This window comes from Amblyomma americanum, chromosome 2 (genome assembly GCF_052857255.1).
Source record: "Amblyomma americanum isolate KBUSLIRL-KWMA chromosome 2, ASM5285725v1, whole genome shotgun sequence".
Classification (NCBI taxonomy): domain Eukaryota; kingdom Metazoa; phylum Arthropoda; class Arachnida; order Ixodida; family Ixodidae; genus Amblyomma; species Amblyomma americanum.
In genome coordinates, this window is record NC_135498.1 from 27,632,084 (window position 1) to 27,648,122 (window position 16,039).

At 48.0% G+C, this 16,039-nt stretch overlaps 1 protein-coding gene across 1 annotated transcript; it reads left to right on the forward strand.

Annotated features, from left to right (window-relative positions):
- The first annotated feature begins 2,734 nt into the window (after positions 1-2,734).
- LOC144119590 (uncharacterized) lies at positions 2,735-13,978 on the forward strand. The gene is made up of 5 exons (XM_077652166.1): positions 2,735-2,740; positions 2,859-2,969; positions 11,553-11,676; positions 12,166-12,386; positions 13,437-13,978. The coding sequence occupies exons 1-5, from the start codon at positions 2,735-2,737 to the stop codon at positions 13,812-13,814; spliced, it is 840 nt and encodes a 279-aa protein (XP_077508292.1). The 3' UTR covers positions 13,815-13,978.
- Positions 13,979-16,039: the final 2,061 nt, after the last annotated feature.

Below are 16,039 nucleotides of genomic sequence, written 5' to 3' on the forward strand. Positions count from 1 at the left end.
TTTGAAATGGGCAGAACGCTGGAAACTACAAAGCTGTGTCAGTTTTTTCGTATTCTGATCCTGCCGCACTTGCAATATAATTAGAAAGCTGTTATACCAATACAGAAAGGCAGCCTTGCAAACAATCTTGTCGAAGCCGCGAGCCAACCACGCCCCACCAAACTTTTCTTCCCTGCCTGAGAAAAAGCAAACTATTTGAAACAACTAGTATTTCATTTCTTCTGATATTCTTTAACAAAATATGTTTGCCGTAGATACGCAAAACACAATACGCACACAAATGGTACCGTCAAGGTCCCGTTTTCATTACGTGCCATCGAATGCATTTAAAACCGAATCACGTTGGATGACGTAAATGTTATTACAGCGGTCCACCGAAGCGTGATGATGTGGCCATGAGCGCGTGCATTCAAGTGTAGTCTTGCAACGCCCAGAGTAGCTAGGAAGACCAGACCTCTTATCATTTTGTATACAGCGACTTCCGTCGCGCGGGTCTCGCTTCGCAGAGCTCAGTCCACACCGAATGGCGACGAGGCGGCGGAATTTTCCTCTCCACTCACAACGCGTAGTCCTCGTTTGCGGCCTGCGCAGTCCGTAGACCTTGGCGTGAAGCTACGCGCCACTTAATTTTTTCCAAAGGACCGGAAATTCGTATTTTTTTATCGACGGAAGTAACCCAGAATTCAGAGAAACAGGCTTTGTTAGGCAGTGCTACTAGAACTAGTGTTTGCGTTGTATGATTGTTAAAAAGAAGGGGGGGTCGGATCCCGGTTGCCTTGACGATTAGATTACAACAGAACCAACCTCCATTTTCACCCTTACCTGGGAGAAACTGCGAAGTGCAGACCAGGTGATCTTTGCCGCCGTTCAGAAGTCTTCCTCAGCGGGAGGCGCGTAGCCATCGTTGTAATATTACAGCCAGACGTCAAACATGAAACAAATCTAGACATAGACAACGCCATCCTCATGCCTGATACACAAGTTCCGCAATGCCGCACACATCTCATAGCAAAGACCACACATCGGGGATTACGTAAACGCGAAACACGTGCAATGTGTAACACCCTGCAAGACTAAAACGTATACGCAGCAGGTATTGTCTGTGGAGACCTCGGACATCAAATTTGCATTTGTAGTCGTTTCACGTCCTGTCGAATAGCACTACAAACAGCGCTAACCCTCACAGAATTTTCCTCACAGAACGTTTCCAAGGAAAGGCTGCATTTCGATCTTTGCGTCTCGACCTTTGCCTCAGTCTGACTAATGATCTTGGACTTCGGGGTAACGAGGCATCAGCGTTGCGTGTGAGGAAAACCATCTTGGCCTTCCTGAGGATCTAGATCGGGACGCATTGCAAAGCATGACCTAGAGTCCTAGACAGGCAAAGCAGAGCGGTGGATCTAAAAATTTATGTGAAGAAGTCTTAAGTAATACCCATTTGTATAGGAAGGGAACAACGGTTTACGATAGGCAGGGAAGCATTGTTATGTTGCCAAGGGATACGGTCGCGGCAGCCGCGTTCCGATGGAGACGAAACGGAAAAGGCATCCGTATGTCGCGTGATGTCAGCGCACGCTAAAGAACTCCAGGCGGTCTAAGTTAATCCGGAGTCCTCCGCTACGGCGTCCCTCATTGCCCATGTGTCACGTTGGGGCGATAAACCTTGCACTATACAATTTTTCCATAAACTTAGTCCAGGCAGTAATCGCTGACCCGAACTACGAGAGTGAATACTAACTATGAGAATTCTATTCACATGTCAAGTGGGAAGTTCTGCATCGCACAAACCGGCAGTTGTGACCGTTTAGGAAAGCACGCCCGAAAACTAGAAAATCTACACTATAAGCATGAATCTCTATTTAAGGAAGTAAAAAAGAAGTGCTCGTAGTCCTCTAGCGCGCTCCGCTTTTTGAGGGCAAGGTATGCTGTCGAAGTTCCAGGGTAGATTTATCTTCTACCTCCCACATGCACCATGAAGCGACTGGTTGGCTGTAGGCCTGACTGACGAAGATGAGCGCGCACTGCCAGACCACGTGCAAGTTCCCCAGCAGCCTTCTTCAAACGAACTGGTCGCTTTGATCCAAATAATATTCCGCAGACATCCCACATCGCACTGGCCTGGGCACCCGGATGCAACCCGCATTCTTTAGGAGTGCCCACATTACCAGTCATCCATGTGCAAGCACTTCAAGTGGTTCCCATCTCCCCCCGCTTCCATCCGTGATTGACTTCATACCCTGGAGGGGGCAGGTTGGGCCTGTAGTGTCGACACTTGGGGCACAAATTCGCCAGGTCTTGCCGCCCGGTGAATAATAATAATAATTGGTTCTTGGGGAAAGTAAATGGCGCAGTATCTGTCTCACATACCTCGGCGGACACCAGAACCGCGCCGTAAGGGAAGGGATAAAGGAGGGAGTGAAAGAAGGAAAGGAAGAAAGAGGTGCCGTAGTGGAGGGCTCCGGAATAATTTCGACCACCTTGTCGCCCGGTGGACGCGCTTAATTCAGGGCCCCAGAGTGGGATTCCGACTCTACACCCACCACCACCACCCACCACAGGACAGATAATACATGTTTGCCAACAACAAAAGCGCGTCCTTTCAACCCCACAGCAAACCGTGCGTGTAAACAGACATCAACTCTCAACCATGCAGCAAATCTAAGGAACGGAACGCTTCCTCAATAGCTCACTAGCTGGCTAAGCCTCCGTTGACGACATCCCCGCAACTGCTCCCATGGTGGTACGTAATGTGTTCTTACACTACTCCGAGCTGCTTATTCACTTCGTATTCGTCGTATTCAGATGAGCCGTGCATAGATGCACTCATTCCGAATGAGCTGGTGCCACATTCCTGCTAGGCTGAGACAAGCACCACGTCTGCACTGACTCCTGATGACCTGGCGACTGCGACGCTACTCTCTGCGGACTATAGCGACACGAAGCTACACAGGATGAAGCTAACAGGGAAGGTGTGTGGAGTTTTCTGCTCCAGAGAACAGGTCGTTCAATAATAAGGGAGGAAGATGGTAGCTGCGACGTGAAGGGCTGCAACAAATAAGATGTACAAACAGCTGTTCAAAACTGCAGCCTCTGTCGCCGGCCTTGAGAGAATCCTGATTCCCGGGAGCATGCAGGTGGCTTAAGTGGGTTGTGCAGGTGTAAACAGAAATTTCGATTAACTGGCGGTGCAGTTGGAAACAATTCATCACAGACACCATGCAGAACTTGAAAAGGAAAACCCCTTGAGCAACTGCTGCCTGGGAGAGAAAAAAAACGCAGCGAGGTCCTGGCACTGAAGGCAGCACTCTCAGAAGTAACACACCAAGGAATTCTAGGTCAAAAGTCAAAGTCAAAGAGTTTGTTCAGGCAACGTGTGGTGCAGTTGCCTAGGGCGCAGACCAAAAGGCAAATGGATGCCTGACAAAGAGTCTGCGCCCTTCTTGCTCCCAGTCGAGAGCACGAGTTCCCACATTTACAGTGTCTGGCATTCATGATGTCATTAAACTAGCTGAAATCAAAGGCAGCAGTGCATGACAGGGCATTCAAAACACAGCTAAATGTTTGTGCACTGAAGCAGTTTTGTTATAACATCTGAGTGATGCTAAGTAACATGCTATAACCGCCGAAAATAACTGAAAAACCAAAGTGCCTGGAAATCATCAGACTTATACCAGGTTGGGACGATCAACGCGTAAGAACGGCGTGTCCAGTACCATATGTCAATACCATATGTCATTCGTCCCAACCTCAATGTGTTTACTCTATCCCGAAACTACACCGGAACTCGGACAGCATACATCGCCCTCAAATAGGGAGTCCGCTAGAGGACCACTCACTCCTTTTTTTACTCCCTTAAAATGCTTATAGAGCTTATAGTGTAGACTTTCTCATTTTCGAGCGTGCTGCCCTAACCGGTCACTGACACAACGTCCGGTTTGTCCGATGCAGAACTTCTCGCATGACATGGGAATATAATTCTCCTAGTTATTTCACTCTGGTAGTTCGGGCCAGCGGCTACTACCTGGACTAAGTGAATGCAAAAATTGTGGCTTAACACACTGAAGCGACACATGGGCTATCAGTGACGTCATAGTGGAGAGCGCCGGATTAATTTAGACCGCCTGGGGTTCATTAGCATGCGCTGACATCGCACAGCACACGTTTCTGACGTTTCGCCTCCATCGAAACCCGCCCACGCGATTGTTCGGCACGGAAAGAGTTTATTCCCCATACTAAACGCATCAGTACACGAAATCAACAGTTTAATGTTTCGCTCTGTGAAACAAGTCAAATAGGTCAAAATATAAAAATTCATGGGCATATAATTTAGTCTTGTCAGCTTTTTGTTTAGTCAACGAGGGAATGTTTAACGGCGGGGTATTCCATTTTCGAGGGGTATAATGTGCGGCGGTAATGAATGCGAGCAGAGCTTCACTGCAGACACACGTTGCATCCGACTATACGACTGCACACACATCCCCATCGCATGTGTGTACGAAGGCGCACACATTTTGCCGTGTGCTTTCAAAACACAGTGTAAAGCAAAAGCCGAAGCCGCGATTTAGTGTCTTTATCCGCTGCAGTTGTTCGTGGCATGCCTTCGGTTTTTTTCCCGGCTGCCTTTCCTCGTGCTCATCTGGTGCGATCCTGACAAAAGGCGTGCTTTTACCACGTGCTGACGATACTTTTGGCGTAACCTTGGGGGTGTTCCCGATATAATATCCAGCCGCAGTGATCACGACGCGTTGGATTCCCGCTCCTGTTTTCCTGCGCATTTGATTGCACGTTGTACGGCAAATGTGAGCAAGGGATACGACTACATGCTCGCCGAGGAGCCGCCATAATTTTCGTACATTTAGCGCACCCACTTCTAAGTGGCATATACTATACTAAAAGCAACACGAATACCTCTTCTCTGGTCGTTTCTGCCGCGCTGAATAACAAACCGCTGCCTGTGGTCGGCTGCAGTTTTCGTCGACGGGGAGAGGACAGACGTATTTGCAGAATGCAGTTTTAGAACAAGCAAGCAAGCAGGACGTCTTCCAAGACCCTAGAAGCAGTGCATAAACGTTTTGTCTCTCTCTCTCTCTCTCTCTCTCTCTCTCTCTCTCTCTCTCTCTCTCTCTCTCTCTCTCTCTCTCTCTCTCTCTCTCTCTCTCTCTCTCTCTCTCTCTCTCTCTCTCAACAAAGCTGTGCCTTTAGTCTTCCAGTGTGTGTGGCTAGACGGACCAAACTTGAACGTAATCTGGAGCATGGGCTGGAGCATGTACTTGTGAATGGAAGTGAATAAAATATATTATTATTATTATTATTATTATTATTATTATTATTATTATTATTATTATTATTATTATTATTATTATTATTATTATTATTATTATTATTATTATTATTATCAAGTGCAGGGAACGTCGTGTGCTGTGTCAGAGTCGCGCTGCAGGTTCCTCAGTGTTGCCTTCACCTACGCAATGAGGGGAAGGGGTAGAGAGAGTGGGAGGGATGACGTTCTGGCCTAGCCAGCCCAAGGGCCGAGGTGAAAGGTTAAAGGGACACTGTGGACGAACTGAAGTGGGCCCGAATGTATTGATTACTGAGTCCAACGACAATGAGCCCAAGCAGCACAGGTCTTAATTGTTCGATGTGACCGATGGAAACTCTTTAAAAGAAGATTTTGCTACATGCTAGAAGAATGGACCATTACCTTCAATATTACCGTAAAAGTAGCGTACAATTTCGCAATTTTCAAAATGTTTGTCCGAAATTGGTGGGCTGGCTTGTTTGATTTCTTTTCATGCGACTTCAAGCCTAAGTGGGAAACAGCCTGGAGCCCCTACAGCTTCGCTGCTAAAAAACAATTGTTAAAATAAAGTTGTTCTCCTCGTCGTCTGTACTTAAGCATAGTTGCTTGTCGACTATAAGATCGATGGTTAGCGTTTACTTTTAAATTCGAATCACAGCCTTTCTGGGTGAATAATATCGTCCATGGCCACTTTTTTTGCAAACCCGACTCGACACATTTTTCTTTCTTCTTTTGTTCGGGCCATTTTTCCAAATAAATTCAGTAAACAGTAATTAAACGGTTTTTCTTATCACTATGACGTCTTTTTACTTGAAATGACCAAGTACACCTTAAGCCCAGAAAATGCTACGACCTGGTCTTCATGTCGCGCAGAGAGAAATATATGGATTGACATGAAACAAAAATGTTGACCACGCCCAAATAAAGCCAGATATTCCAATGCCTTGATGATAAAAAGGTCAGACATACGACTTTTCACGCTTTTCACTTACGCTAAGCTTCTTATGAATCTACGCTAACTTCCACTCATTAGATTCTATTTTGCTAATAAACGAAGGCGACAAATGATGCAGTGACTAAAGCTTGATAAGGCTTCTATATCCAAGCAAAACTTTCAATACCCTTCCCAAGTCACGGCACGAAGCTCGGCCGGACACATTACATTTACGACAGTGAAGTCACGTTCGACGGGGATATGCATCTCTGAGTCAGCTTATTCGCCCAAGTGGCTGCCAAAAACTGCACCTTCCCGCACAGTATGCCTCAGAAATTCGACTCCATGATCGACGCAAACGGGTATTCAACGGTAAAAACAAGAAAACGGAAGAAAAAACGCCAAAGACAACAAAATTGTTCTCCTGTGAGTCCACGTCACGTTTCCGTGACGCAGTGTGAATGGCTTTCACTTTGAGCATGCACATCGCTCGGCTATAACTGCAACCTTTGGTGCATAAGCACATCACAATGTTTTAGCACTGTGCAGGTTCAGGTTGCGCGAAGCGTTCTGAATATGTCGCCTAACCTGAAAATACTTGTTGTCCTTCCTTCTTTATATTATTTAATGCAACGCGAGAGCTCTCTCTCTCAGGATTCACGCGAGTGCTGAACAATTTGCAGCGCGGGTTGTTTAGATAAACGCATACTCGAACATCTATAGAAAGAGGTGAACTCAAACAAATGACAGAGCAGGTGACGACCACAACCGCTACATATATAACTGTTTTATTCGACCGAAGACAACGCATTTCTATGCTGTTAGCCACGCATGCGCGAATGCAAGCACTGAAACAAACAAACAAACTTGAGGGGACACTTTTAAGGGTATGACGCTACAGCGTTAATGGGTTCCTTCAGCGGCCTGGGGTCCTCCTTGCCTACCACTTCGCAGGCACGGTCATTCTCGACTTCGCATTCACAGACAGTGGGAACCCTGATGCCACTCCTGGCACAGTGGTGCACCGGTTAAGCGATGCGCCACTGCCTAGAAAGGTGGATGCTCCAAGCACAACCACTGGTGGGGGCTTGTGAGATCTATAGTTGCTCTCCCCGAGCAACCTCTCGCGACCCATCATCTTCCACCAGCCATGGTGGGCAGTTTGCTCCTAATCCGGGAAACAGGCTGCCAGCTGCCATGGTGTGCAGTTTGTGATGACGTCACAAGGTGACATGACCTAGGTGGTAGGTGGGCCACCTGCATTTTCTCTCATAGCAAAGACAACGCCAAAGCCGAATTCTTTTTTTTGTTTATTGCTTTAATTTTTATTGTTTTCCATCGCCATCATCATCGCTTTTTTTAATTCTGCCTACCTTCGCTGAAACAGCCTGTATATGCGGTGCTTGGTATATATGACAATGTATAGCAGCCGCTTATATAGAGCGGCTGTTATCCAGGTGGGCGTATAATATTCGGTCTTTGTGAGAACTGCCGTGCGGTCGCAGAAGTCATCGCCATCATCAGCCCGACAATATATACGACCACTGCACGGCAAAAGCATCTCCCGATATACCTCCAATTAACCATACCCTGTGCCACAAACTCTTTAATTTCATTCGCCCACCTGACTCTCTGTTGCCCCCTTCTATGCCTGCCCTCCCTAGGAATTCACTCTGTTGCCTATAATAGAAACATTGGTTATCTTCTCTTCGCATTACTTGCCCATTTCTTATTATTGATTCCCAATACAGGCGTACACCACACGTGATTGCCAAGAAACCGCGGCAGCCCCGATGAAGAACGCACCAACGCCGGAGCAGTGTGAAGCTGTGCTGTTCAGCTGAAGATCAGCAACAGCTGATTGGCAGGGTCCGCAGGACCCCGTCCACAGTCACCGGAGAAGACATCTAAATTTAGAGCTCAATAAAGTTTTTCACTCTGCCCTCTTCCTGTCCCTTAATGTTACACCTACCATTTTTCTTTCCATAGCTCACTGCGTTGTCCTCAACATAGACCTCCTTCACCCCGCGACGTCACGAAGATGCGGTGGCGCTGATGTCAACAGCGACTTTCGCTTGGTAGGCAAAACAGGATCCGTCTGCGCGTGCCTACCGCAGATGCAGCATGCATTAACCAGCCGCGTCACTGTTTGATCCGCGTAGTAGCTTAAAAAGGAAAATTAAATTATCCTCTATAGGTTTCTCGCAGATAAATACCGCATTAGGAAACTGGCTAACAGGATAGGGCCACGGTATAGTAAAGCGCGAAGTCTGGGAGTCGATCGGCACTGCCATTCAATGTACTTAATTGCATGCAACTTACTGCGTCCATTCACCTGAAAACATCAGCATAGTGCGCTTATAACTGCGCAAGGAAAAAAAAAGCACGTATGTAGCTGCACACGTACTTATCACTTTGAGCCGGTGTGCACGGGGCGCCGGCAGGTTCACTCGCCCCCAAGGAATGCGTTCTTTTGTTAATAGCACAGCATGTTTTAATGGCGCGTTTCATGGCGTTTAATATTTACTTGAAAGTGTTTTAATATGAACGACGTAATTATTTGATTCGAGTAGAAAAAAGCCTGGTAAGTTCAAGTTCTTGCGCGGTCACATTGGCGTACTTAGAATAGCGCACCTTAAGTGTGCTAAAAGCCACATGCTTTTTCATTGCATCATGCATGTGTCATGTTGCATGATGTAGTCCATGATCGCGAAGCTTGCTTGGAAAGAAGCAGCCGCAGGCATGCTACTAACAGACACATGGCGAGGTTGAGAGGAGACGCGGCAATAAAAAATGTTTTTCTTTATTTATGCATGCGATATGTAACTAAATTTGGTGCAAATATGAAATTGCTACGCTAGCTTCAGTAATGCGCTTCATTTTTAGCTATACCTGGTGCAGTTCTTGGATAATTATGATTAACACCCTCGTCAAGTTACCTCAAGGTCTTAAATAATTGAGTAGAAAGTGAGAAAATTTTTTTTTGTGCCAGCATGTTCACAAAGCCCTGTTCTGTATACGACGCTATTAGTTCTTTTTTAGATGATCAGTTCTTATGCATGCACAGCTACGTGAAAACATTTCTTACAAAATAACTAACGTTAAGGCGCCCGTGTGCTGTGCGATGTCAGTGCACGTTAAAGATCCCCAGGTGGTCGAAATTATTCCGGAGCCCTCCACTACGGCACCTCCTTCTTCCTTTCTTCTTTCACTCCCTCCCTTATCCCTTCCCTAACGGCGCGGTTCAGGTGTCCAACGATATATGAGACAGATACTGCGCCATTTCCTTTCCCCAAAAAACCAATTATTATTATTATTATTAAAATAACTAACATATAGTACTGCACGTGTAGGAAAAAAATCGAGGGATTTATTACACTCCTCAATTTTTATTTTCTTGCGTTAGGAAATTACGAAGGTGTGAGTGATAATAATAATAATTGGTTTTTTGGGGAAAGGAAATGGCGCAGTATCTGTCTCATATATCTTTGGACACCTGAACCGCGCCGTAAGGGAAGGGATAAAGGAGGGAGTGAAAGAAGAAAGGAAGAATAGGTGCCGTAGTGGAGGGCTCCGGAATAATTTCGACCACCTGGGGATCTTTAACGTGCACTGACATCGCACAGCACACGGGCGCCTTAGCGTTTTTCCTCCATAAAAACGCAGCCGCCGCGGTCGGGTTCGAACCCGGGAACTCCGGATCAGTAGTCGAGCGCCCTAACCACTGAGCCACCGTGGCGGGGCTGTGAGTGATGCCAATCGCAGAAAATGTGAAAGGTCAGAAACCGAACCTTAACGTTTATTTCCTCGTTTTTGGCCTCTTCGCTTGCGCTTTGGTCAAAGAAATACGGCCCTGAACTCAAAGAAGGCCTCAAAGGAATCAAAGAAGTTTCTTCACAATTATCGACGAGCACACATTAAAAAAAGTAATTTATAAATTTCTACTGAATATTTTACTATAATTTTTCGTCACGAAGCAGAAGATCCCAGGCCTAAGAAAGAAAATAATTCCAGAAATCAAACCTTTTCACCAAATCGACCAGTTATACAAGGGGAGAGAGAAGTCGGCCTGGCTGGTGCCTCATTCCGCGTCTAAAAACAGCGCTTATTAGCGAGACAGAGGAGACAGGGGACACGACGCTGCCCCCACTTTTCGCACAGCGCGGCAGGTACGTACGTCAGCATTTGGTGAGCGCACGTCTGCTCTGCCAAAACAACGCCAGCAATTCCTCTCACTACTGTGCTGAAGTAAAATCATTCTGGCTAGAGCAGAGTGCCAAAAACTTCTTAATTTATTCAATGCATAGCGTGGAAATCAACGGCAGAAACGCTTTCCGTTTACTACAAACCATACAAATAATACCGCAGTGGCGAACTATTTCTCTGAATACGCCCCACGTGGCCAACGCGAGCTCGTGTGCTTCGATAAATTACTAAGTTGAAAGCATCAATCACTGCTGTGATTCACAGAAACTGAAAACGCGCCTACAAGCCTTGAAAACCCCCACTCAACACCTCTCCGACCGCGGCGGCTGCGTTTTTATGGAGGAAAAACGCTAAGGCGCCCGTGTGCTGTGCGATGTCAGTGCACGTTAAAGATCCCCAGGTGGCCGAAATTATTCCGGAGCCCTCCACTACGGCACCTCCTTCTTCCTTTCTTCTTTCACTCCCTCCCTTATCCCTTCCCTAACGGCGCGGTTCACGTGTCCAACGATATATGAGACAGATACTGCGCCATTTCCTTTCCCCCAAAAAACCAATTATTATTATTAACACCTCTCCGCGACGCCCCTCCCTGTCCTTTTGCCTACCGCGAGCCCGCTAGCGACTGCAGCGCCACCTCGTTTATTTACAAACATGCAGGAGGTATATAAGATAAACCCTTTCCGTTAGCCTCCATGTTTCTGCCCCGTAGGTGAGTACCGGTAAGATACAGCTGGGGCGCGATTACGGATCAGTCTCAAAAAACTGTCTCAATCTGCCCGCATAATTAGATGGCCAACGTCACCACTTCTGCGCCATTTACGACGTCAGTCAGTGACGAAAAAAATCAAAATGGCCGCCGCCCACGGCCGACCAATAGGAGAGAGGCAAATGAGACACTTTTTGAGACAGTTTCGATTGAGACTGATCCGTAATCGCGCCCCTGTTGTACATTTTCCGGGCAGAGCCAGTAGCAGCCAACTTTCGAGAGTATCGTCGCCAATACCGCCTTTATCTTTTTGTTACCTTTTTGCAAGCAGACGCATTTTTTCACCTAAATCAACACTCGTTGCGTGAACAAAAAATATTTATTTCTTTTTGTCTTTTGATGCTCAGGTACGCGAACGCTCACGCAATTCTAATTACAGACGAACTCGGCAACGCGTTGAAGAGTGGGCAACTACAACTGACTTCAACGCCGTCGCTTCGTCCACCAGTGCCGTGGAGAGAGACGCAGCTGGTAAGTACCTGCACCGATCGCTTGACAATCACTGAAGGTAAAGGGCTACTTCTGACCCAGTTGTGATGTTTGATTTTGTTCGATTGCCTGGATTAGGCGTACCTAGTGAGAGAACGATAATAGGGCTCATGATTGGATTTATTGCGCTAAGCTGTCATATGGGTGTCATTGTTGCTAACAGGACGCCTGGCCGTGGCTACAAAGAGGAGGACGAAACCTTCACACATTGCGCGTGTCACGCAGTAGGCACGTATGCTGGTAATGGTTGAAATCGTCCTGCCTTAAGGGCTGATCGCGAGCGTTTGCCATTCATACATTATATGCTATCCTACCGGTGATCGAAGAGGTTGCTGTCAAGGGCGGCGCTTACCAGTAGCGACAGAACGGTACATCACGCTGCCATGGACGCTGATCGAACTGTCGAGGACGCTGCGCAGAATGGCCAGCAGCCACCAGAGATTTCTGCTTTGTCCGCTTTGTTTCTTCCAGATCAGCTGTTCCCTACTCAAGCTGCGGTCGTTGCTATCGACGGGGACACAACCCGACAAGGCACAGAAGCGCGTCCCTCCATAAGAGATCCTCGCCAGCAGGAACTAGAGAGCGTGGATCCCGTGGAGTACTCGCACACTGCATCTGTTGTTCCGGAGCCTGACTGCGTGTCACATCCCCCCGCGTCCGAAGCCACTGCTCAATCGGCGCGGACCAAGCCGGTGAGTCCTACACTGGAGTCGGTATTTGGGGGGGGGGGGGGGGGGGGTAGATACGGTCGATACCAGTGTGTCCCAGGAAAAAGGGTGTTAAAGCGCGGAGAGGATGTTGTGTAATTAACACCTACGATACTTGCTCAAAACGAGGTTCAACAAGCGTTGAATTTCAGTGACGGCGCCAAGGGGACTCACCCGCCGCGGTGACCCAGTGGTTTGTGCGTTCGGCTACTGATCCGGAGTTCCCGGGTTCGAACCCGACCGCAGCGGCTGCGTTTCGATGGAGGCGAAACGCTAAGGTGCCCGTGTGCTGTGCGATGCCAGTTAATAATAATAATAATTGCTTTTGGGGGAAAGGGAATGGCGCAGTATATGTCTCATATATCATTGGACACCTGAACAGTGCCCGTTAAAGATCTCCAAGTGGTCGAAATTATTCCGGAGCCCTCCACTACGACACCTCTTTCTCCTTTCACTCCCTCCTTTATCTCTACCCTTACGGTGAGGTTCAGGTGTCCACCGACATGTGAGACAGATACTGCACCTTTTCCTTTTCCCAAAAAAACAATTTTCAATTCTTCAAGGGGACGCGACGGGCAGCGGCAAAAATAGTCCAACAGGTATCATGCCTGTACAACAAATGAATTCTCCGCGCCTTTCCATTAAAAATTTTCTGGCGCCGTTCCCGCTTAAGGATTATTAAGGAAAATATTTTTTTGCCCATTTGAGCACCATGGGATCTTAAAGGGGTTTCAATGCTGCTATCGCGGTACTAGTTATAATCACGTGATCGCGTGATCGGAGACGCACGACGCGGGTGAGTACGCGCTGTATTTTGTCTGCTGAAAATATTCGGTCATAGTGCTTAGATTATTTGCAGAATTAACGCTATTCAGTACGCCCTGCATTTAGACTGCATTGTAATATTTGGCCATAGTGCCTCGAATATACTGGCACTATAATTTGGCTACTACGATGCGTTGCCATAATGGCTGCCACCGCTGTTGCAAGAATGTGGAGCTCTCTCTCTACAGTCAGCATATTTGCTCTGTGCAGAAGGACTCTGGTGTGGGGAACCGTACTCCGCCAGCAGCCAGGATCGACGCTGCTGAACCTAATCCAGAGGCGGACATGGCTAACCAGGAGGAACTGAACCGGGAGCAAGTGCAAAACTTGCTGGAGCATCTAGCGTTGCTCGCTGCTGAGAACCCTCGTGGCTGGACGGTTGCGGGTGCTATTGCCCACATCGCGTCAATTCCAAGCTGCACAGGATGTGTCGAAGAATTCAGTGCCCAGGTAACCAACAGGAAAGCCTTGCGCCTGCTTACTGAGGAATACCTGGTAAATACCATGGGCATGAACTTTGGGATGGCTCTCAAGGTATGCGACGTGATCAGGTCCCTGATACCCGCCGTGGATCACGCGACAACATGAGCTGTGTCAGGACTTGGCCGCCGACCAGATGGAGAAGGGCACCAGCATGCCTTCAAGCCTGACCAACGGAGAATGAAGGGCTACAAAATCCCGGTTAATTGCTCTACCTGTGTCAGCGTTGCGTCTAGAGTGACTTTTCCCCTTGAAGTGTGTCAAAACTTGCCCGAGAGTTTTTTTTTTTTTTCAAAATAAAGACCATGTTTTGCATTGTCAGCCTTGGTGTCTTTCTGCCCCTGCTCGTTGATATTGGCCAGTATACCGCTATTCACAAACCCAGAGCAAACGGGACTAAGTCACCACGTGCCATATCTGATAAACGAAGCAGCGTTGGCATGAACGCAGGCTTGCTGGAATTGGACCCTTAGTACTACGACCAGTATGAAGATCGAGCTATCAGAGATGCGAGCTTAATAATAATAATAATTGTTTTTTGGGGGAAAGGAAATGGCGCAGTATCTGTCTCATCTCTTTGGACACCTGAACCGCGCCGTAAGGGAAGGGATAAAGGAGGGAGTGAAAGAAAGGAAGAATAGGTGCCGTAGTGGAGGGCTCCGGAATAATTTCGACCACCTGGGGATCTTTAACGTGCACTGACATCGCACAGCACACGGGCCTCTGGAAGCCTCCATCGAAATTCGACCGCCGCGGCCGGGATCGAACCCGCGTTTTAAGGGCCGGCAGCCGAGCGCCATAACCACTGAGCCACCGCGGCAGCTTGAGTTTGCTAATACGATCTGTTGCTTTTATGCGAAGCATATTAACGTAGGTTTCGGGCCTTCGCGCGACGCCCGGCGGTGGCCACCATTGACCCTGAAGTGGGATCACGTGACATGACGTCACGTGATGACGTCACACAGGCTGCAGATGGGGCCTCATATCGCGCCGTCGGTCGCCTCCCGGCGGTGGCCACCATTGACCTTCAAGTAGGTCACGTGACATGACGTCACGTGATGACGTCACACCGGCTGCAGATGGGGCCTCATATCGCGCCGTCGGTCGCCTCCCGGCGGTGGCCACCATTGAGCCTGAAGTGAGATCACATGATGTGACGTCACGTGGTGACGTCACACCGGCTGCAGATGGGGCCTCATATCGCGCCGTCGGACGTCGCCCGGCGGAGGCCTCCACGCTTCGGTTCGCGCCGTCGTGCGCGACGCGGCGGCGGCGCCACCATCGCTGCATCACGTGATATGTGACGTCACGCCAGGGATGAAGCGGCGCGCGCCCGCCGTCGCGTCAGTCTCTGTGCCCGCAACCGCGCCAGCGTCTTTGCGCCGGGCGTGTATGCGGTCAAGATGCCTCCAAACGCTAAGGACGTTGAAGACTCAGTGGGGAAACAGTTTAGACTTGGTGTTGTGTAGAAATGCTCAAAGACAATATAGAATAATTGACGTGCAAACCAAGAGTCATGCATTTACGGACCATAAGAGTGTGTTTGTCGGGCTGCAAAGAATAAAGTACGACGATTAACCTAAAACCACGTCTCCGTTACTTAGCCCCATCCACACTGAGGCAGCTGCTTAACATGCTTCGCATCCACGGGGCTTAACCTTGATAAGCCTCCAATTTTTTTTCCTGGTATAGAAGAAGGTTTCCAGGGTCAGCAGTAGGGGTGCGTGCGAATATTCGAAATTTTCGAATACCGAATAAAATATCCTGCTATTTTATTCTCCGAACGAATCAAATAGTTAATGTTCACAATTATTCGAAATGAATCGCATATATCTTCAAGATTCCGAATACTTTTCGAATAACTGTAATTCAGTGCGAATAAGACGACCCGTGTTTTTTTTTTTCGGCAATTGCTCCAAAACTAGCACACTCCGCGGCGCCGCACAGCATGCTGCCGCGATCGGTCTGCGCAAGATGGAGACCTCAGCGCTGCGACCTTGTCCGTTCAAGTCGCGACCTTTATAATGCTTACACGTAGCCTCTGAGATTGTACTGCGGGCAATGGCTCTGCAGATTCAACTCGTACGTAGCTATCGGTGTTGGTCAAATGTTTAAGTTGAGTTTAGTGGCGCATAAGCAACTAAGGATATCATGCGCCAAGCTCAAGGTATAAGAGATTGTTTTCTGTAGAGTTTTACAAAAGTATATAAAAACATGGAGGTGTAGACTGCCTAAAAGGTGATACCCTTCTGCCCAGTATTGAGAGCAAAACAATATTCACAAATGGCCAATATTAAAGGTTTCAAACGAGGCTGGGTACCCTCATCAGCCGT